At 37.9% G+C, this 21,841-nt stretch overlaps 2 protein-coding genes across 4 annotated transcripts in view; one reads left to right on the top strand and one right to left on the bottom strand.

Moving 5' to 3' along the window:
- SCRN3 (secernin 3) overlaps nt 1-2,399 on the bottom strand; it is a 38,376-nt gene extending 35,977 nt beyond the window's left edge. For 2 of the 3 annotated variants that reach the window (XM_053597191.1, XM_053597193.1), the window contains exon 1: nt 2,322-2,386. The gene's annotated coding sequence lies outside the window, so the exon portion shown is untranslated. Of the gene's footprint in view, nt 1-2,321 lie in introns of all 3 variants that reach the window. The other variant, XM_053597192.1, reaches the window with a different exon arrangement.
- A 27-nt stretch (nt 2,400-2,426) lies between these two features.
- The window catches only part of CIR1 (corepressor interacting with RBPJ, CIR1), a 42,783-nt gene continuing 23,368 nt past the window's right edge, over nt 2,427-21,841 (top strand). Inside the window, exons 1-7 of the mRNA XM_053597670.1 lie at nt 2,427-2,584; nt 11,855-11,949; nt 13,507-13,580; nt 14,211-14,221; nt 14,314-14,378; nt 15,179-15,227; nt 16,682-16,799. Coding sequence (XP_053453645.1) covers nt 2,513-2,584; nt 11,855-11,949; nt 13,507-13,580; nt 14,211-14,221; nt 14,314-14,378; nt 15,179-15,227; nt 16,682-16,799 — 484 coding nt within the window. The 5' untranslated portion in view covers nt 2,427-2,512. The remainder of the gene's footprint in view (nt 2,585-11,854; nt 11,950-13,506; nt 13,581-14,210; nt 14,222-14,313; nt 14,379-15,178; nt 15,228-16,681; nt 16,800-21,841) is intronic.

Below are 21,841 nucleotides of genomic sequence, written 5' to 3'. Positions count from 1 at the left end.
ACCAAGGGACATATATCATTTTCATATCTAACTAAGGATGTTCACTGAAGTTTTAAATTTCATGTGCTGTAGTATAAAAATAACAACATGACTTAGGACTCAATTTTGTATTACAAGAATCGATAAGGATATGGCAATAAGAACTACTTTTTTCTATAGTTCACATTTATTCTCTAAGACCTTTCTGTCCTGAATTCCTTTCCCTGAATTACTTAAGCCTGCATATCTAGAGATCCTTGTATGTAGCTCTAATGTTGTAAAGCATATATTCTGCTATATAGACAATGAGATCCTCGAGGGCTGGAGGTATGTCTGGACAATGAGATCCTTGAGGGCTGGGGGTATGTCTGATTATTCATCTTTGTATTCTCATTGCTGGATCTCGTCTTATGTAACCAGTAGTATTTCCTCAAAGGAAGAAAGAAGGAAGTCTCCTTTGAACTGGGGAAGCATACAAACAGATCATGACACTTAAGACTAAATTTTGAAACAGACTCATTTTGTACTCTGAAAAACAGGAAAAGATGTCAAGGTAATTCCATATTATTGATAATTCCAAGAGAAAATTCACATATACAATTTAAAATGCTAATTGTATAATTTAATATCTAGATTATATTTTCATTTGTAATTTGGAAAATCTTAAATTCACGGTTTTCTTTTTTTTTTTTTTTTGAGAACAAGGAAAGTTTATTAATTTGCCATCAAATGAAGAGACTGGCAGACTCCTGTCTCAACATACCAGGATCCTGCTTCTGGGCAGAAGCAGAGTTTTTCAAGGTTCTGCTTAATCCCATAATCCCAGTTTTGGCTAAGACAATCTCATAGAACACTAAGTGTTTTATACGTTTATATTTTGCTTTCAAAATGGACACAGTATTTTACAGTTTCCTTCTTTCCTTTAATTATGCCCAAATCTTAATATGACTTTACACAGGCAGATACTGTGTAATTTAAATGTAATAATTGTTTCATTAAAAGAAAAAAGGACCAGGTGTGGTGACTCATGCCTGTAATCCTAGCACTTTGGGAGGGAGAGGTGGAAGAATTGATTGAAGCCAGTTCACCCTTGGCAATGTAGTGAGAAACTAACATTCTCACTATATTGGGTGTGATGGTGCATTACTGTAGTTCCAGCTCCTCTGTAGTACTGGCAACACTAGTTTTCTTTATCTCAAAAAAGAAAACAAAACAACTAAAGTAATAAACGACTTCAGCTTGAAGATCCTAAGGGTTTTTCTCTTCTTCCCAATGATGGGAAGACACAGGTCATGATTGCTTCTGTTCTTCTTCTTCTTTCTTTTCTTTTCTCTCTCTCTCTTTTTTTTGCTTCTACTTCATGGATGCAAACGTTCTTTTCTTTCTGTACTTCAACCTTTATATCCTGGACTGCCATCTATTCTATTTGTGTTCCAAAGTTAGTTCCACCACTATGTACGGCAGGCTATTTAATCTTTCTCTTAACTTCCTGCTTCATCAGTAAAACAAAAGATATTAGTTGATGGAGCTGTTATGAGAACGTAATAAAACAACACGTGAAGAGTTGCACAATACACGGAACATAGTAGACACATGAAAGCTTTTATTGTTATTAACATATAGAAGAGTACATTCTCACGTGTGGCTTATTCTTAACGTCACAACGCTGAAGGACTTGGTTGATAAGTCACCTACAGCAGTTGGTAAGTCACTTACAGCAGTAGCAACCACGTTCACTCAAAACGCTGGAGTCCCGAGGGCCACATCAAGCTTCACTGGGTGACCTGAGCTGCCTAACTGGAAACTTGCCGTCTAGTTAGAAAAGGTACCTAGCTCGTTGAGGACGTGAAGCCTCGAGAGCCTTTATTCATTCCTAACGCGTATTTATCATTCAACAAATGTTTCCTGAACATCTTTCTGCACCAGGCACCGTACAGCTGGAAATAGCTGGGAACAATACAGGGCCTCCACTCTGCGGAGCTGTCGTTCTATTTTATTCGCTTTTGTTCACCCGCGGGTTCAGAAACATCATATCGTTGGATTCTCACAAACGCACTACGATTAGGACAAGCATTACTATCTTCATAACACGGGTAAGAAAACGGGCGCAGAAGTTTTTTGCAACTCGAGTCAGAGTTCACAGAAAGTAGCGGGCTGGAACTGTCAAGCACCTCCCGCCGAGGGCCGCCGCGGTCCACCCCAAACCCCATCTGGTGGCGCGCTAATGGCAGCGGGCGCCGCTAGGTCTGGAGCCCCTACATGAGGCAGCGCCGCGCATCTCTTCTTCGGTCTTCCTCTGGCTAACTCAACTATTTACGCCCTCCCCCGAGCACGCCCCTCACCTGGACTCCCAGTTACTTGAAGTGACCCGGGGAAGGGCGAGCAGGGGCCGGCCCAGGAGCCAGGAGCCGGAAGCTGTCGCCTTTGACCTCGGAAGTTCCCGCCCCGCTGGAGCGCAGTTCCGGTTAGGCGGCGGAGTTTGTTTACTGTGCTCCCAGGTCTCGCAGCTGCTTTCCCCAACTCGCGCTCCAAGATGGGGAAATCTTTTGCCAACTTCATGTGCAAGAAAGACTTTCATCCTGCCTCGAAATCCAATATCAAAAAAGTGAGTAAAGAGACCCGGGGGAGGAGGAATCTGGCCAACGACGACCGGCTTCCTTGAGGCTGCTGGAGGTGAGAGTGGGGGTGCTTCTGAGGTCCCTGGGACAGTCCCCTCTTCACCAGGCCTGAATCCCTGATGTTCTCGCCCTCTTCTCCTCTAAGCGACTCGTTAACAAAGCGAGTCTTCAACGTTTATTCTGCATCAGCGAGGAGACGGGCAGCTCAGAGGAGCTGCGTCGGCCAGAGTGTAAATTCCTCGGATGTGGAGACCGATACTACCATGTTTCCCCGAAAATAAGACCTACTTACAGGAAAGATAAGACGTCCCCTGAAAATAAGACCTAGCACGTCTTTGGGAGCACACCTTAAAATAAGACACTGTCTTATTTTCGGAGAAACAGGGTAATAGTTCCTTAATACTTCCCTCAGCTGGTTCTGTTTTGTCTTTTCGGATCCCAGGGACGGACTACAGCTTCTGAACTCTGCTCTTCTGTGCAAAGATGACTCCCTATTTATTTAAGATCTTAAAAGAGAAATTCACCCGATAATGTAGTATCTATCTGATGACCTCGTTGAAGTTCAGCGTTTTACATAATTGCTCAGCTGAATAGCATAGCAATGAAAAGCAGAATGGTGAGGTAGAAAGATTTAGGGCTTTGGGGTCAGACCTGGATTGTGGTTATTCAGCACGGTCACTTTCAGCCTTAAGACCTTGCACCTAAATGTTAATAACTGATTCTTTGCCTTCTGATCTATAAACTAAGGACATTGACTTGTGAAAATGTGAGGATTAAGTAAAATGGTATAGATAAAGGATTTGAAACAAAGCAGGTACCTATGACTGTGCCCACCACATGGAGCTGGAGCTCAGTAAGATGTTAATTGCCCTTAACATACAAACTTGTGGAAATGAATTAAACTTTTAAATTTTTTTTTTTTTTTTTTTTTTTTTTTTGCAGTTTTTGGTCGGGGCTGGGTTTGAACCCGCCACTTCTGGCATATGGGGCCAGCGCCCTACTCCCTTGAGCCACAGGCACCGCCCAAACTTTTAAATGTTTTTAAAACCAGTTACAGTGATGATGAGATTTTGCTATACTTCCTCACTTCTAGAACAGCTTTCCTCAACTTTTTTTCATTATTGCCTTCTTAAGGAGCTTTTAAACTTTTTTTCTTAATCAACCCCCATGAAATTTCAATGCCACAGATATAATGTGTGTTTTTTTATGAACAGTTATGTACATAAACATACCCTTTATGTAAAATTTTACAGAAGTTCACAAACTTAAGAGTGTTCCTGCTTCCCCCAAGAACCATTTACCTACCCCTTGGGAATTAACCAGTTATCTACCCCCCTATTAAAAATTTATGCCCTCTCAACCTCAGCACTGCTGACATTTTGAACTGACAATTCTTTGTTGTGGAAGACTGTTCTGTATGTCATAAGATGTTTAGCTACAGTCCTGGCCTCTTCCCTGTAGATGCCAGTAGCATCCTGAGTTTCAACAACAAAAAAATGTCTCCAGGCATTGTGAGAATCTTCGGTGTTGAGAAGCTCTGCTCTACCCAGAACATTTCTTTAACAAAGAATTCCTACTAGTAGTATAGAAATGGCATTCCTGGTTATGAAACAGGGGAGCTTGCTGATCTATTTGGAAATCAGGCTGCATTCTTATTCTAACCTACTGCAAGCAGTGGAGCTAGTTGGCCACATGTGATAGATATGTCTTAGAGAAAGTCTTAGGAATTTGGGTTTGCTGAAACAGGAGGGGATACTGAGGACATACTAGAAAACATGCATCAGAATAAATTGTTCTTTAGTTTTTAGTTGGTTAAGTTCTGCCAACATTGGCCAATCTGAATCACATTTATTTCTGCGTCATTTTAATCATTATAGTATTTATAGGATCAACGTTTCATATCTTGAAAGATCTTTCGTAATCATAGCCCTGTCTCCTCACTTTATAAATGAGGAAACAAATTTGCCAAGAGTTATGCAGCTAGTTAAAGGTAGAACCAGAACTGAGTTCAACTAAAAGGACACTTGATTAGCCCAGGACTTTTTCAATTATTCCAAACTATGTTTGCGTGGTTAGAGTCATGGGAGTAAGAGGTTTGCTTATATTTAATTGGCCAAGTAACTTTTCCTACAAAGCACAAACATTTTCTTCCTCTGCATACTCAAAAGTTTATCTGTTACTGATTTTATAGGAGTGAAGAAATTAGATAGAATTCAGGCACTTGCTTTTATTTGCTCTGTTTTTAACATTTAGAGACAAGTGTACCTGAGAAAGCATAATTTTTTACTGGAACTTTTGACATTTAGCCTTATAAAATTAATTGAAACCTTTCTTACAAAAAAAAGTAAATGTGCAGAGAATAACTTGAAAATCTACTATGAGAAGTTCAGAAATTCAGTTGCAGGCTTAGAACCTACATTCTTCTTGTCTGTGTAAAGTGTCATGCAAAATGTACCAAATGTTGTTGGTCTCTTTGATCTGTTTCACACCTTTCCCAGGATAGAGGAGAAGAATGAATTGTTTTTGGTTAATTATTTTTGTTGAATAACTTTTCCTTAATAGATAATTAACACTTCATTGGGGGAGAAGATAACCTCTGGCCTTTGGGGTTTTTTGAGACAGTCTCTCTCTTTTGCCCAGACTAGAGTGTCATGGTGTCAGCCTAGTTCACACCAACTTCAGAATCCTGAGTTCAAGCAATCCTTCTGCCTCACCCTCCCGAGTAACTGGGACACAAGCACAGTTAACAAGGCACTACAACACCTTTTAATTTTTCTGTTTGTACGAAAGCTGGGTCTCACTCTTGCTCAGGTTGGTCTTGAATTCCTGACCTCAAAGTTTCCTTCCTTCTCAGCCTCCCAGAGTGCTAGGATTACTGGTGTGTGCCACTGTGCCTGGCCTTAGCCTGCTTTATTAACTAAGGGTAAAGAAACTTTTAAAATACTTAGAAAAAATTGGCTCAATTCCTGTAGCTTAGTGGTTAGGGCACCAGCCACATGCACAGGGCTGGTGGGTTCAAACTCTGACAGGGCCTGCTAAAACAACAATGACAACAATAACAAAATAATAGCCGGGCGTTGTGGTGGGCGCCTGTAGTCCCAGCTACTGGAAGGCTGAGGCAAGAGAATCACTTACCCAAGAGTTTGAGGTTGCTGTGAGCTGTGACACCATGGCACTCTACTGAGGGCGATATAGTGAGACTCTGTCTCAAAAAAAGAAAATAATAATAATAGTAATAATAAAAAAAGATAATGGGGGTAACTTTCGGAGGTGATATGTTTATGGCATAGATTATGGGGATGGTTTCACAGGTGTATACTTATCTCCAGACTGTCAAGTTGTATACATTAAATATGTATAGTTTTTTGTATGTCAGTAAAGTTTGTTGTTTTTTTTTTAAGAAGAGGGAAAGAAATGGAAGAAACAAAGGAGTTTCATCAAAGAGTACAATAGTGCTCCACCATGAAAATTCTAATTGTAAAGTTAGGTACTTTGAGTGTACTGCAGTCCAGTAAGTTTTAAGGTCTCATTTGTTCACCAAGATTATGAGTGAATGCTGTGTATCTGCTGGTCACTCTGTTATAGATGAAGGAAAGAGTTATTAAATTACATTGTGGTACAACCTCCTTCCTTACCTCTCCTGGTAGACTAGCCAACAGTTCACAAACTTGCTAGTCACAGTAGCACCTACTACTCCTTTGTGAAACTCTTCTGTCTTCTGATTTTCTAGCTGTCCTATTAGACTAGGTCTTTTCCATCAGCTTCAGTGGACCCTTATTCTTAGCTTATTACTAAAACACATGCATTCCCCAGGGTTTCATCCTTGACCTACTTCTTCCTTACTCTGTATGCTTTTGCGTTAAAAGACTGTTCCTACATGGAAAACATATATCTATGCAATGAAATGTACAGGATGGAATTAATCTAATTTCATTCCATTTTCATATTGATATCCTACAGCCATCTCAAACTCAACATAGCTGAACTAAACTTTTCTTTCATTTCAAGTCTGCTCTTCTTTTTCTACTTAATATATCCTGTCACCCAAGCCAGAAACTCAGGATTTGTCCCATCCCCATGACTCCTTTATCTAGTCAACTAATAAATTGTATTTGTCTTAGCCTTCCAAATATCTCTTACCTGAATCCAGCTCTCCTCTTCGTCACTATCGTCTGTGTCTTAGTTTAGACCCTGATCATCCTTCACCTAGATTCTTGGATTTTCTAAGTGGTTTTTCTGCCTCCAGTCTTGACTCCTCTCAAATCCATTCTCTACATAGCTAACAAAAGTCTTTTTTTTTAATTTAACACCTTTACTAAGATAAATCCACATACCATACAATCACCCAAGTAAAATATGCAATCCAGTGGCTTTTATAATAATGTATTCATGGAGTTATTACCACAATTTCAGAACATTATCATCATACCGCCAAACAAATCCCCATACCTGTTAATAGTCACTTCCCATTTCTCTTTAACCCTTTCCCCTCCCCAAACCCTGGGCAATCTCTAATCTACTTTCTGTGTATTTTTGCCAACTCCACACATTCATTGAAATGGACTCGGGCAATATGTGATTTTTTTTTTGTTTGTTTTTGAGACAGAGCCTCAAGCTGTGGCCCTGGGTAGAGTGCTGTGGCATCACAGCTCACAGCAACCTCCAACTCCTGGGCTTAAGCAGTTCTCTTACCTGAGCCTCCCAAGTAGCTGGGACCACAGGCACTCGCCAAACTGCCCAGCTATTTTTTGCTTGTTGTTGTTGTTTGGCAGGCCTGGGCTGGATTCGAACCCACCAGCTCTGGTGTATGGGGCTGGCGCCTTAGCCGCTTGAGCTACAGGCACCAAGCCAATATGTGATCTTTTGTGACTGGCTTCTTTCACTTAGCATAAGTTCTTTAAGTTCTTCCATGATATACTATGTATCAGTATTTTATTCCTTTTTATTGGTGAATAATATTTGGCCAGATGTGGTGCTCACATCCATATTCCTAGCACTTTGGGAGGCAAAGGCAGGAGGATCACTTGAGTTGGGAATTTGAGACCAGCCTAAGCAAGAGGGAGACCCCATCTTCTTTTTTTTTTTATTGTTGGGAATTCTTCGAGGGTACAAGAAACCAGGTTACACTGATTGCATTTGTTACAAGAGGGAGACCCCATCTTTACAAAAAAATAGAAAAATTAGCCAGGCGTGGTGGCACCCAGCTATAGTCCCAGCTACTTGTGAGGCTGAGGCAGGAGGATTGGTTGAGCCAGGAGTGTGAGATTACAGTGAGCTATGATCATACCATTGCATTCTATCCCTGGCAACAGAGAGAGGCCTTATCTCAAATATATATATATATACACACAAATATATATGTATATGTGTGTGTGTGTATATATGTATGTATATATATGTATGTACATACATACAGGGAGGCCATAAAGTTCTTGTGCAGTTTAAAATTGCACACTATTTTAAATTGCACCTGAACTTTATGGCTACCCTGTATATTCCGTCATATAGATATATGTTGTTGATAGAGGAATAGTTTTGTTTTATTTTATTTATTTATTTTTTTTTTTATTGTTGGGGATTCATTGAGGGTACAATAAGCCAGGTTACATTGATTGCAATTGTTAGGCAAAGTCCCTCTTGCAATCATGTCTTGCCCCCATAAAGTGTGACACACACCAAGGCCCCAGCCCCCTCCCTCTGTCCCTCTTTCTGCTTTTCCTCCCCCCCAATAACCTTAATTGTCATTAATTGTCCTCATATCAAAATTGAGTACATAGGATTCATGCTTCTCCATTCTTGTGATGCTTTACTAAGAATAATGTCTTCCACTTCCATCCAGGTTAATACGAAGGATGTAAAGTCTCCATTTTTTTTAATAGCTGAATAGTATTCCATGGTATACATATACCACAGCTTGTTAATCCATTCCTGGGTTGGTGGGCATTTAGGCTGTTTTCACATTTTGGTGATTGTAAATTGAGCTGCAATAAACAGTCTAGTACAAGTGTCCTTATGAGAAAAGGATTTTTTTCCTTCTGGGTAGATGCCCAGTAATGGGATTGCAGGATCAAATGGGAGGTCTAGCTTGAGTGCTTTGAGGTTTCTCCATACTTCCTTCCAGAAAGGTTGTACTAGTTTGCAGTCCCACCAGCAGTGTAAAAGTGTTCACTTCTCTCCACATCCACGCCAGCATCTGCAGTTTTGAGATTTTGTGATGTGGGCCATTCTCACTGGGGTTAGATGATACCTCAGGGTTGTTTTGATTTGCATTTCTCTTAATACATAGAGATGATGAACATTTTTTCATGTGTTTGTTAGCCATTCGTCTGTCATCTTTAGAGAAGTTTCTATTCATGTCTCTTGCCCATTGATATATGGGATTGTTGGCTTTTTTCATGTGGATTAATTTGAGTTCTCTATAGATCCTAGTTATCAAGCGTTTGTCTGATTGAAAATATGCAAATATCCTTTCTCATTGTGTAGGTTGTCTCTTTGCTTTGGTTATTGTCTCCTTAGCTGTACAGAAGCTTTTCAGTTTAATGAAGTCCCATTTGTTTATTTTTGTTGTTGTTGCAATTGTTCTAGCCAATACAATTAGGCAAGACAAGGAAATAAAGGGAATCCAAATGGGAGCAGAGGAGGTCAAACTCTCCCTCTTTGCTGACGACATGATCTTATACTTAGAGAACCCCAAAGACTCAACCACAAGACTCCTAGAAGTCATCAAAAAATACAGTAATGTTTCAGGATATAAAATCAATGTCCACAAGTCGGTAGCCTTTGTGTACACCAATAACAGTCAAGATGAGAAGCTAATTAAGGACACAACTCCATTCACCATAGTCTCAAAGAAAATGAAATACCTAGGAATGTACCTAACAAAGGAGGTGAAGGACCTCTATAAAGAAAACTATGAAATCCTCAGAAAGGAAATAGCAGAGGATATTAAGAAATGGAAGAACATACCATGCTCATGGATGGGAAGAATCAACATTGTTAAAATGTCTATACTTCCCAAAGCAATCTACCTATTCAATGCCATTCCTATCAAAATACCAACATCGTACTTTCAAGATTTGGAGAAAATGATTCTGCGTTTTGTATGGAATTGGAAAAAACCCCGTATAGCTAAGGCAGTTCTTAGTAATAAAAATAAAGATGCTGGGGGCATCAGCATACCAGATTTAAGTCTGTACTACAAAGCCATAGTGGTCAAGACAGCATGGTACTGGCACAAAAACAGAGACATAGACACTTGGAATCGAATTGAAAACCAAGAAATGAAACTAACATCTTACAACCACCTAATCTTTGATAAATCTTAGAGGAAAGACTTGGGGGAAAGACTCCCTATTCAATAAATGGTGTTGGGAGAACTGGATGTCTACATGTAAAAGATTGAAACTGGACCCACACCTTTCCCCACTCACAAAAATTCATTCAAAATGGATAAAGGACTTAAATTTAAGGCATGAAACAATAAAAATCTTCAAAGAAAGCATAGGAAAAACACTGGAAGATATTGGCCTGGGGAAAGACTTCATGAAGGAATAGTTTTTTAAAGCAAAAATCTGATCTCTTCCAGCAACTTTGGGGACACCTTATAGAAAGGGCACGTTAACCATACAGAAAAGTGATTTTATATTAATACATTCTGAGCATTAAAAAGCAGAAATATGTTTTATTACTTTATTCTAGTCTGTGATAAATACTCACTATGTATTTGAGCTCTTGAGCACTTAAGGCTAATGAAATAATTTAGTAAAATCTAAAGCTTTATATAAATGGTAGTTATTTTGTTATAAGTAATGTGTTATTCCTCCCAGCAGTGAAACCTTGAAATTCCTTATTGTGTTGTTGCCTTTTAATGCCTATGCCAAGGATAGGTTTTCTTCTGTTGCATGGAAGAAAGTTTAAGACATTTTAGTTATATTCTGTTCCTAACAGATTTTCTTTCACTTCTACTTTTATTTTTATTTCTGTATTAATCCTTCTTGTCTACATCTAGAACTATCTCCATAGAACAGTCCTATCACTGTACTACTAAAATGCTAATAACTGCCCCTTCTTTTGAAATAAAATTGAATAATGGCAGTCTTACTTACCCTCCTTCCTATATTTATGTACTCTCCACCCACAGTTTATAATTATCTAAGTGTTAAGCATTTGCCATCAAATTTACATTCTTAAAATTTAGTGTGTTTGAAGGGAAAGGTTTGAGTTACCATTTACGTTGAATATTTGTCACTTCGTGCTTTATTCTAAAGGTGGTAGAGTAGTATTGATATCTTTTAAACCTGGAAATAACGTGATTAAACATATGTGTGTAAGTTATGTGGGCTTTCTTCCTTCACTACTGTTAAAATTTTGAGAATTTCGCATAGAGTTACATTTAGCCTGTGGTGTTTGTGCCTTTGAGCTACTCTAGAACATATGATACATCTCTTTCTTAACTATGTTATTTCCTTTCTCTTTTTTCTCTGCTTCCTCTTCCATTTCTCTTAGGGTGTCAGTGACACCCACTGGCATCTGTGGCCATTGTTTAACCCTACTGACTGTGCCTGCGCTGAAGAGTTATCTAGACTAGACATGTTCCATGAAAAGAGGTGTTTGTTCTGTTCCCTGAAATAATGCAGAGAAACTGAGCATAAGAAAGTCTCAAGTTTGACACTTTTGCCTGGCTATTTTGCTTGTTCAGCTATTTTGAATGGTTAAATTTAAGAACTTGTATCAAGATACAAGTCATATCTTTCAGGTATTATTTTGTGATGATGTCTTTGTAACCACTTTTCCCAGCTTTACCTATACCTCACATAAAATATAGATTCATGTGACTCATGCATTCTGTGAGCAAGTCTCAAATTAGGCAAAGCACAGAAGAACAATAAATGTCTATACTTGAACTGCTGAGAATGCCTACAGAGATATTTGTTTAACAAATGAAAAGGATGAAGAGTAAATTGTCTTTATTTGACGTGCATGTCATTATTCTGTTAGTAGCAGGATCATGGCTAGGGTACTTCATTGGTTCCTTCCAATATGGTACCTGCCCTTTAGCTATTGTGATTTTATGTTAATATTGCAAATCTAACATTGCATTGAAGCTGGTTTCTCTTGGTTAATCAAGCAACTGACCAAATCAGGTTATGTTGCAAACCATAAACAATGGTGTTTTACATTATATTGTAAAAGAAAAGCAGACTTCTATTTAGTTTAAATCCAATGAGTTAATTTAATTTTTTTAACTTCACTGATAGGTATGGATGGCAGAACAGAAAATATCATATGATAAGAAGAAACAAGAAGAATTGATGCAACAATATCTTAAAGAACAAGAATCATATGACAATAGGTAAGAAACTCTACTATGCCAGTGTTTTTAGAATAATCAATTTTACGAGAATGATTCCTTACTGAATCATCTATTAAGCCAGTTTTAGGGGATTAAATGCCCCAGTGATGGGATTCTGTTCTTTCCCTGTGAACCATCTTCTTTACTTTCATACCTATAGATGGCCACTTTTTCAGCTTTACCCATAACTCACATAAAATATAGATTCATGTGACTCATATGCATTCTGTGAGTAAGTGTCAAATTAGGCAAGGCTTGGAGGAAAATAAATGTCTGTATTTGAACTGCTGAGAACTCTTACAAAGGTATTTTTTTAACATGCTCAAATGAAAAGATGAAGAGGATGCCTTGAAGAAGAAAAGTATAGTGTCTATTTGACATGCATGTCATAATTCTGTTAGCAGGTTTCTTCCAGCATGGTTCCTGCCCTTCAGCTATTGTGATTTTATGTTTGTGTTAAAAATCTAACAGTGAATGCGTGGCGCCTGTGGCTCAAGGAGTAGGGCGCCGGTCCCATATGCCGGAGGTGGCGGGTTCAAACCTAGCCCCAGCCAAAAAAAAAAAAATCTAACACTGAAGCTGGTTTCTCTTGGTTAATCAAGCGACTGAGTAATGGTGCTTTCATTACATAGACTGTACTCCGAGTTAAAGACATTTGCTTTCATTTGAAACTCCTGGAACAGACCAATAAATTTTCCACAAAACCCTGTTTTTTATCAAAATATAGAAGTAAACAAAGTAGTACTAAACTTTTGCTGCTCTTTTAAAATTTTGAGAGGAAAATTAAATGGCACTTAGTTCAGCTTAAGTAGCTTTCTCACTAATTTTATTCAATCTTGTTAACAATTATTGAATACTGACTTTATGCAAGACAGTAAATGATGTGGTAGAGAGCCTATAAAAGTATCTGAAATGTAGTTTCTCTCAAACTTTCTTTCTCAAAGAAATTTTAACAAGGGATACATACATGTATAATACATATACTATAAAGAATATGATTTTTGAAGTGCCACAGACACTAATTTCATCATATTAGTTGGCTTGTGTAGAATTTCTGAAAAGGGTTCTTTCTTCATTGGCCTCACTACAGAATTTTATTCTCTCATTGACTTTGACTCTTAGAAGTGTTAATTTGGTTTGACTTCCTAAAGAAATCCCAGAGGACTCATTTTCTTTAAAACTATTTGATCCCTCACAATTAAGAAAAAGTGTTGGCACTTTTTAACTTAATCCAGATTTGTGATGGCATATAGATTTTCAAAGCTGTTGCTGTTCCCACAGCATTTCAAAGTTTCAAGAAAATTTTGTAACATTTCTCCCTTTTCTGTTGGGATTGCTGGGATCACTCAAATAGTTAAGAAAGTTTCAGACTTAAAACCAATTAGTATTACAAAGGAGCAGCACCATTCAGATATTTCAATCAACGGAGAATAGTTCTGGAACTTTAACAGAAATATTTTATCTTAATTCCCTTAGGTTTTTTTGGGGAGGGTGGGTAACCTTTAATTTTTTTTCCTGCTATATAAAATTGTTAACTTTATATCTTATTTCACTTAGGTTGCTTATGGGAGATGAACGTGTAAAGAATGGCCTTAATTTCATGTATGAGGCCCCACCAGGAGCTAAGAAAGGTATTGTCTCATTCTCTTTTTTAAAAGCCTTTGGTATGTTTACAACTAAACATTAAAAACTGCTATGGCATATTTTTTGAAAGTTGCTTTTCATCCTTTTAAATTGCTTTTATTCTGTAAAGACAATTTTTTCTTTTTCTTTTTTTTTTTGCCAGATGAGTAGTTTTTGCAATATGAAGACAGTTTTTAAAATACTGTAATAAATACAATAAAGTAAATACTAACAATATCTTTTTGATCTGGTAATATTGTATGGTGTGTCCTTTGAGGACAAAAAAATCTCAACATGAGCAGAAGTACATTTATTCTTTTATAATTTGTGTATATGTCTTTAATTATTGTTACTAAATATACTTGTAAATAGAAATCATAATATGCACTATCAATGAACAGTATAAAAGCTTAAAATTAAGAATTAACATGCTTATTAAGTACTCTTATTCATTATTGTGTTGTATCCTTCATTGTTCTGAATTTTTATATTGTGAAAGAAGAAAATTGTCAAACCAATAAATTCTTATAAATTATAACTACATGCCATGATATCATAGTATAGTATATAGTAGACTTTCATATTGAAGTTTTTAACTTGTCCTCCTTTTCCCCCCATATTTTTGATACTCAAACAAGAAAACAAAGAGGTAAAGGACAATTCTTTTTTATGTTTGAATTTACTTTCAGTTGATTGTAATTTAATGGAAAAATTAAAGGAATTTTCAATGAATATTTTTAGAAAGAAGAAACAGAAGGGGAGACTGAATACAAATTTGAATGGCAGAAAGGAGCCCCAAGAGAAAAGTAAGGACTGCTTTGCTTTTAAGACAAGATATATGTAGTATATCGTTAAATTTGTCTGCTATCCCATCTTACATTGTCTTTTCTTTTTTTTTTTCTTTTTGGCCAGGGCTGGGTTTGAACCCACCACCTCTGGCATATGGGACCGGCGCCCTACTCCTTGAGCCACAGGCGCCGCCCTACATTGTCTTTTCATTCACTAGAGAAAGTCATGTAGAAAGGTATTTTTAATTTTAATTTAATTTAGTGACCTTTTTTTGAGACAGAGTCTTGCTCTGTTGCCAAGGCTATAGTGTAGTAGTGCAGTTATAAGCTTACTGCAGTTTTCAACTCCTGGGTTCGAGTGATCCTCCTGCCTCAACCTTCCATGTTTTTAGGACTACGGGTGCCTACCACCATGCCCAGCTAAATCTGTGCACATATGCATGTAGAGACACGGTCTTGCTGTGTTGCTCAGGCTGGTCTAAAACACCTCAGCCTCCCCAGAGTGCTGTGATTATAGATGTGAGCCACGATGCCTGGCCTAATTTAATGATTTTAATTAGTTATTTTATGCATTTAATCCGCTTGAACATAGTCTTTTGTTTTATATACATTTTCATTTTTTAAAAATCAAATTATCAGACTAGACACCTAAATGGTGTTTGGAAATACTAAATAGATGGCATAGTTCTATGCGCTTATTGAAGTAATATGTTTCATAATGTTCTCAGAACTATAAACCTGTTTTTCAGAGTAACTTGTTCAGTTTACTAAATTATAAATTTAATAAATTATGTTTGTGCATTTTCTCTATTTAATAGATATGCCAAAGATGACATGAACATCCGAGACCAGCCCTTCGGTATTCAGGCAAGTGGTGCATATTTTACTGTGTTATAATAATTTTTATTTAATAAATATATCTTTAGATTATTGTCTAAAAAGCGTTTAAGTTGAAAAGGGCCACTGTGGTTTAGGTTTGTCAAATAATATAAGGAAAAGGGGAACATAAAATTTAGTAGACTGATAAAATAAATCAGTAGTGAGGATTATAATGATATTGATCCCTGCAGTTGTCAAAGAATTTGGAGACTTGGGCAGTGCCTGTGGCTCAAAGGAGTAGGGCGCCAGCCCCATATGCTGGAGGTGGCAGGTTCAAACTCAGCCCCAGCCAAAAACTGCAAAAAAAAAGAATTTGGAGACTTCACTCAAGGTCAAGAAAACATTTAAAACTATTGTGTATTTAGAACCAGGACAAATTTATCATTGGAGGGCCAATCCTTATAAATAAAGTTTTGCTGGAACACTTCCTTGCTTGTTTATTTACAGTTGTCTTTGGTGCTTTTCATTATTGTAACAGAGTTGAGCGGTTGTAACAAAGAACATCTGGCTTGAAAAACCTAAAATATTTACTGCCAGGAGCTTTATAGAAAATTTTGCCAAACCCTGATTTAGAAATTTGAAGCTTTAAATATTAACTTATTAAAATTAGAAAATTCAACTGAGCTCAGTGGCCATGCTTGTAATTCCAGCCAGCACTTTAGGAGGCCAAGGTGGGTGCATTGCTTGAGACTAGGAGTTCAAGACATAGCAAAACCCCATCTCTACAAAAAAATTAAAAATTAGCCAGCTATGGTGGTGCATGTCTATAGTCCTAACTACTAGGGAGGCTGAGATAGGAAGATTGCTTGAGCCTAGGAATTCAAGACTGCAGTGAGCCATGATCACACCATTGCCTAGGTGATACAGTGAGACCCTGTCTCTTAAAAAATAAAATAAAATAATGAAAATTTAAGATTAAGCCATGACATAATTCTAACCATTTCTTTTTGGTGAGTATATATTGCCACCAAGTAGGAGACAAAAAGAAGTGGAATTCAGCTTAGCTTTTAGACAGAATTTATTGTGAGAGACTTTAGTATTTATATTAAATTATCAAACATAGTTAAGGGGTCTCTTTCCCTGAAGATCTTTTTTTGAGACAGAGTCTCATTATGTTGTCCTCAGTAGAGTGCTATGGCATACAGCTCACAGCAACCTCTAACTCTTGGGCTTACGCGATTCTCTTGCCTCAGCCTCCCAAGTAGCTGGGACTACAGGCGCCTGCCACAATGCCAGGCTATTTTTTGTTGTTGTTGTTTAGCAGGGCCAGGCCAGGTTCAAACCCATCTGGCTGGGTACATGTGGCCAGCGCCCTAACCAATGAGCTACAGGCACTGAGTCCCTGAAGATCTTTTATGGAGTCTCTATCAAGGAATAGAATATTGAATATCGATTAGATTCTCAGTAGTTTAGTAACCAAAATAATGTTCACTATTTCTCAGGTTCGAAATGTGAGGTGTATTAAATGTCACAAATGGGGTCATGTCAACACAGATCGGGAATGTCCTTTGTTTGGTCTTTCTGGAATCAATGCAAGTTCGGTTCCCACTGATGGCTCAGGTAGGTGATAGACATAGACATTTATTTGTTTTAGAATTTATATAAAGGACAAACAAGAAAAGATAACATAACTTTTTCTATATTTTCTCTGGATATTGTTTTATTTGTATTTTGGGTATTTTTTCCCTCGACTAAGGCACATTTTAAAATAGGATGATTAATGGGGAACTCTGATCATATGTGTTGAATTTGAAAAGCTGTGTAATAGAATAAAATTTAATTTTTCTAGCCAAAGGTCCTATTAACTTAATTTTAAAAGTAAGACACATTAAACATAGTTTATCAAGTTAGTAGCCTGAAAATGAAAAGAAAAAATGGTTATTTCTCATATTCATATCCTCCTAAATTAGAAAAATAGAAAGGACTGAAAATCTTAGCAATCATCTCTTTTTAGTACAAAGGTAAAAACAAAGCTGAATATTTTAAAACTGGTTTTTACTTAAAAATTATTTACTTTTTGCATATTAAGTAAAAATTGGTTTAATTTGGTTTGGACCATTTTAGTTCTTTTTATTAAGAACATATATTAAAACTGAGAAGTTTTACCTTAAATTTATCAGTGAGTTGTTAGTATTTTATGAGACAGCCCACTAACGCAACTCTAACTTGTAATACATCATAATAGAAATAACCTGCTCAACCCTGTAATGCTGAGTCACTCTACTTTTCTGAACTTCAACTCCTCATTTTAAAATAAGGATGGTAGTATAACTCAGATGTTTTTATAGTTTTTTTATTTGTTTGTTTGATACAGGGTCTCACTCTGTTGCCCAGGTAATAACATGTTCAGAGCTTACTACAACCTCAAATGTCTAGGTTCAGGTGATCTTCCTGCCTCAGCATCCCAAGTAGCTGGGATTACAGGTGTAAGCCACTGTGCCCAGCTCCGATGTTCAGCATTTTTTAAAGCAACTACAGAACCTTTTTTAAAAGAAATCTTACGTGAAACCCCAGGGTATAGAGCATATATAAAAGCAGAGCTGCTCTATTGAAGCAAACACTCTGGGCATGAAGTCCCATCCTGTCAGTCTACCAAGGCCTCTATGTTACACTCCTTAGGGTTTTCGCTGCCACCTCAGTCTGAGCCCCGAGTTCACCTTCAGCTGACATATAACCATTAGCTCCTAGTCTATAGCCAGGAAGCCTGCTTCTTTTTAGCAAGCTAAATTTAGGCTGCGGTATTCAAAATGCCAGTTCTCATATGTGTATTAAGAGTCTAGGGATTTGATCAATTTTTTTTTTTTTTTTAAGAGACAGAGTCTCACCTTGTTGCCCTTGGTAGAATGCCATGGCACCACTCGCAGCAACCTCCAGCTCTTAGGCTTAGGTGATTCTCTTGCCTCAGTCTCCCAACTAGCTGGGACTACATGTGCCTGCCGCCAGCGCCTGGCTAGTTTTTCTATTTTTAGCAGAGATGGGGTCTTGCTCTTGCTCTTGCTCAGGCTGATCTTGAACCTCTGAGCTCAGACCATCCATCCTTCTTAGCCTCCCAATGTGACTGTCTGTAGTTGTTTAGGTACCTTGGTGATAGCAACTAGGGGAGGCTGAAGTGCTGATTTGAGTATGCTGTCATGATTCTCATAATACTCAAAATCAGTGAACTTTGTATTTATTTTCCATTAACAGCTGCGTATTCTTCATATGTCATCCTGCTTGCTCACCAGGGACCTTTGCTAACTGGGGAAAATATACAAAATTCCCTTTTGAAAAAATAGTATTTTGAAAAAAGATTTTGAAATGCTTGGAATTTTTGCCACATATCACATGTAGACTTAGCTTTACCTTGCGGAGAAATAGTTATTTTGATTCGACATGATATCACACAGAAATACTGCATTCTATCTGTTCTTGCAGAGATAAAATTTTATCTAACACCTGTCCATGCAATGGCCAACAGACTTTTAGAATGATAATAGCAAATCACACAGAATACCTCATGGTTCAGCTTTGGCATGTTAGGAAACTGAAGATGCTATATTGTGTTTGCGTGAATATAGTTAATAATACTTATAACTTGTTACAAAGTGTCACTTAAAATAGTTTTCTTTTTCTTTTTTTTTTTTTTTGAGACAGAGTCTGACACTGTCACCCTCAGTAGAGTGCTGTGGTGTCACAGCTCACAGCAACCTCAAACTCTTGGGCTCAAGCAATTCTCTTGCCTCAGCCTCCCAAGTAGCTGGGACTACAGGTACCTGCCACAGCGCCGGGCTATATTTTTGTTGCGGTTGTCATAGTCATTTAGGTGGCCCAGGCTGGGTTCGAACCCACCAGCCCTGGTGTATGTGGCCAGTGCCCTGCCCACTGAACTTTGGGAGCCACCCTAAAATAGTTTTCACACAGATTTTGCTGATGTAAGGTACAATGAAAAGAAATGAGAGCATCTGGATATGTTAATACTTTTTTTATCTGTAACAAAACCCTTCTTGTTTTCGTGACATGGAAGATGCACCATACATAAATACACTCACTACATTTACCAAATTCAGTTCAACTTCATGACACTTATCTTGAAAGTTGTTGAAGATATGTATCTATTTCCCTGAGTTTGGTTCTAAAGAATGCCCAGAATGAGTAACTTTTTTTTTTTTTTTTTGGAGACAGAGTCTCACTATGTCACCCTTGGTAGAGTGCTGTAGTGTCCAGCTCACAGCAACCTCCCAACTCTTGGGCTTAAGCGATTCTCTTGCTTCAGCCTCCCAAGTAGCTGGACTACAGGCGCCCACCACAATGCCCAGCTGGGTTTTTTTTGTTGCAGTTGTCCTTGTTTAGTAGGCCCGGGCTGGGTTCAAACCCACCACCCTCGGTGCATGTGGCCGGCACTGTAACCACTGTGCTACAGGTGCCGACCTGTGAATAACTCGTAGCAAAGAAAATCTTGAGTCATGACCAGAATGAAGTATAAAACCTGTGCTGAGTCAGTAGCATCTGTTGAGTCATCCAAAGCAACTGAATAATATATTTTTTCCTTTGGAAGTATTGCATGAAGTTGTTCCATTAGTCAAAGGCTAATTCATGCTGCTGAATTAGAGGCGGTTGTTTGTACTTTAAAACGTTATCAGGGTCTGAGCATCCTACAACTTCAACAATACATTCTTTCATAATTTCTATATCACTGAATGTCTTTGTCTTTTTTCCTGAGTATATAAGCTACTTTATAAGTTGTTTTGGTGGCATTATTTCCAGGTCTTACTGCTTCTTGAAAGAAGAGTCTTTACATTTGCTTTTCATCTTTTTGGTGTCTGAAATACAACTTTTTGTGCCTCTCAATCTAATTTAAAATAAGGTCTCTGTAAGTTGACCCTGCAAGGGACAGTGACAAACTGGTCATCATAAGGAAGTAGGCCTACTATACATGATATGTACATGTGGTGAATGTCTGGTCTATGAAAATTAGGTCAGCTTAAGCAGGTTATCAATGCAGGGAGATTCTACAGTATTGTCCTTCTGAGTGGTATAATGCTGATGAGCAATGAATTTCTTTAATGTTGATGTTGCAGTATCACAAAGCAAGCAAATCATCTTATCTTTGGCAGAAACAAGATATTATTGAAATTCCCAATCCTTATTAAAAAAATCTGTTTTCTGTCCTGTTGGTCTTCTTTGATATGATGGACTGTTAAGCAGACAAAATTAAAAAATACTGTGAGCAGTGGCTCACACCTGTAATCCTAGTACTCTGGGAAATTGAGGTAGGTGGATTGCTTGAGCTCAAGAGTTCAAGACCAGCCTGGGCAAGAGCAAGACCCCATCTCTTAAAAAAAAAAAAAGGGGGGGGGTGGCGCCTATGGCTCCGTCGGTAAGGCGCCGGCCCCATATACTGAGGGTGGCGGGTTCAAACCCGACCCCGGCCAAACTGCAACCAAAAAATAGCCGGGCGTTGTGGCGGGCACCTGTAGTCCCAGCTACTCGGGAGGCTGAGGCAAGAGAATCGCTTAAGCCCAGGAGTTAGAAGTTGCTGTGAGCTGTGTGAGGCCACGGCACTCTACCAAGGGCCATAAAGTGAGACTCTGTCTCTACAAAAAAAAAATAGCCAGGCATTGTGGTGGGCATCTGTAGTCCCAGCTACTTGGGAAGCTGAGGCAAGAGAATCACTTGAGCCCAAGAGTTTGAGGTTGCTGCGAGCTGTGACACCAGGGTACTCTACCAATGGTGACAAAGTGAGACTCTATCTCAAAGAGAAAAAAATTACTGTCAAACTGTACAACTGTTCATAAATTTCCACTTCAAACAGAAACAGTGCACTATTGTCAAAAGCTGGTAATAGACTGGCATACTTGACTCCGATAAACTCTCACCAACCATCTTTGTGTGGTGGTGGTGGTTGTGCCAGTCAGGCGGGGGGAGTTAGAACTAGATCGTGAGTGTAGTAACAGCCATGAGTTTAGCCCTTTTGGCTTACTCATGTTCTAATTGTGCTGGTCAATCTAGGAAGATTATTTTGTTGAAATTTATTTTAGTTTTTAGTATTTTAAATATATTCATTTAGGAAATAAAAATATAAAAGATGAATAAAAATGTATTAATAAAAATAAAAGGATTTGTTCTGTAAAATTCAGATTCAGTCAAAAGGCCACATTTAAGGACTTAAGACAGCCACAGACTCCAGGCTAATTTATGTCTATAAAATAGGTATGTAATAGTACCTACTTTGTGAAGTTATGAAAATTTAACGAGTCAATATATAAATAGTACTTGGAATAGGGCCTGACACATAGTAAGCTCTTTATGAGTATTTTTTAAGGTAAATTAATAGTGTTCCCTCCAAAATGAAATACCGTACAGCGATTAGATATATAAATATTGCTATAGATCTATATTGGCAGAGAATATACCAGGATATATCAAGTTTTTTTTTAAATGTTAAACAGTATCATTTAAAAGTATGTATGGACAAACAGCAAAAATATTAAGACATTCAGGATTCAAGTTAATTGGCCTTCTAGGATGTAGTTAATTTTTTTTTTTTTTTTTTTTTGAAACAGAGTCTCTCATGTTGCCCTCAGTAGAGAGCCATGGCGTCACAGCTCACAGCAACCTCAAAC

The sequence above is a fragment of the Nycticebus coucang genome, chromosome 7 (assembly GCF_027406575.1).
Source record: "Nycticebus coucang isolate mNycCou1 chromosome 7, mNycCou1.pri, whole genome shotgun sequence".
Classification (NCBI taxonomy): Eukaryota; Metazoa; Chordata; class Mammalia; order Primates; family Lorisidae; genus Nycticebus; species Nycticebus coucang.
Note: the sequence above shows the minus strand (reverse complement) of the source record. Positions and strands in the feature narration are given on the sequence as shown.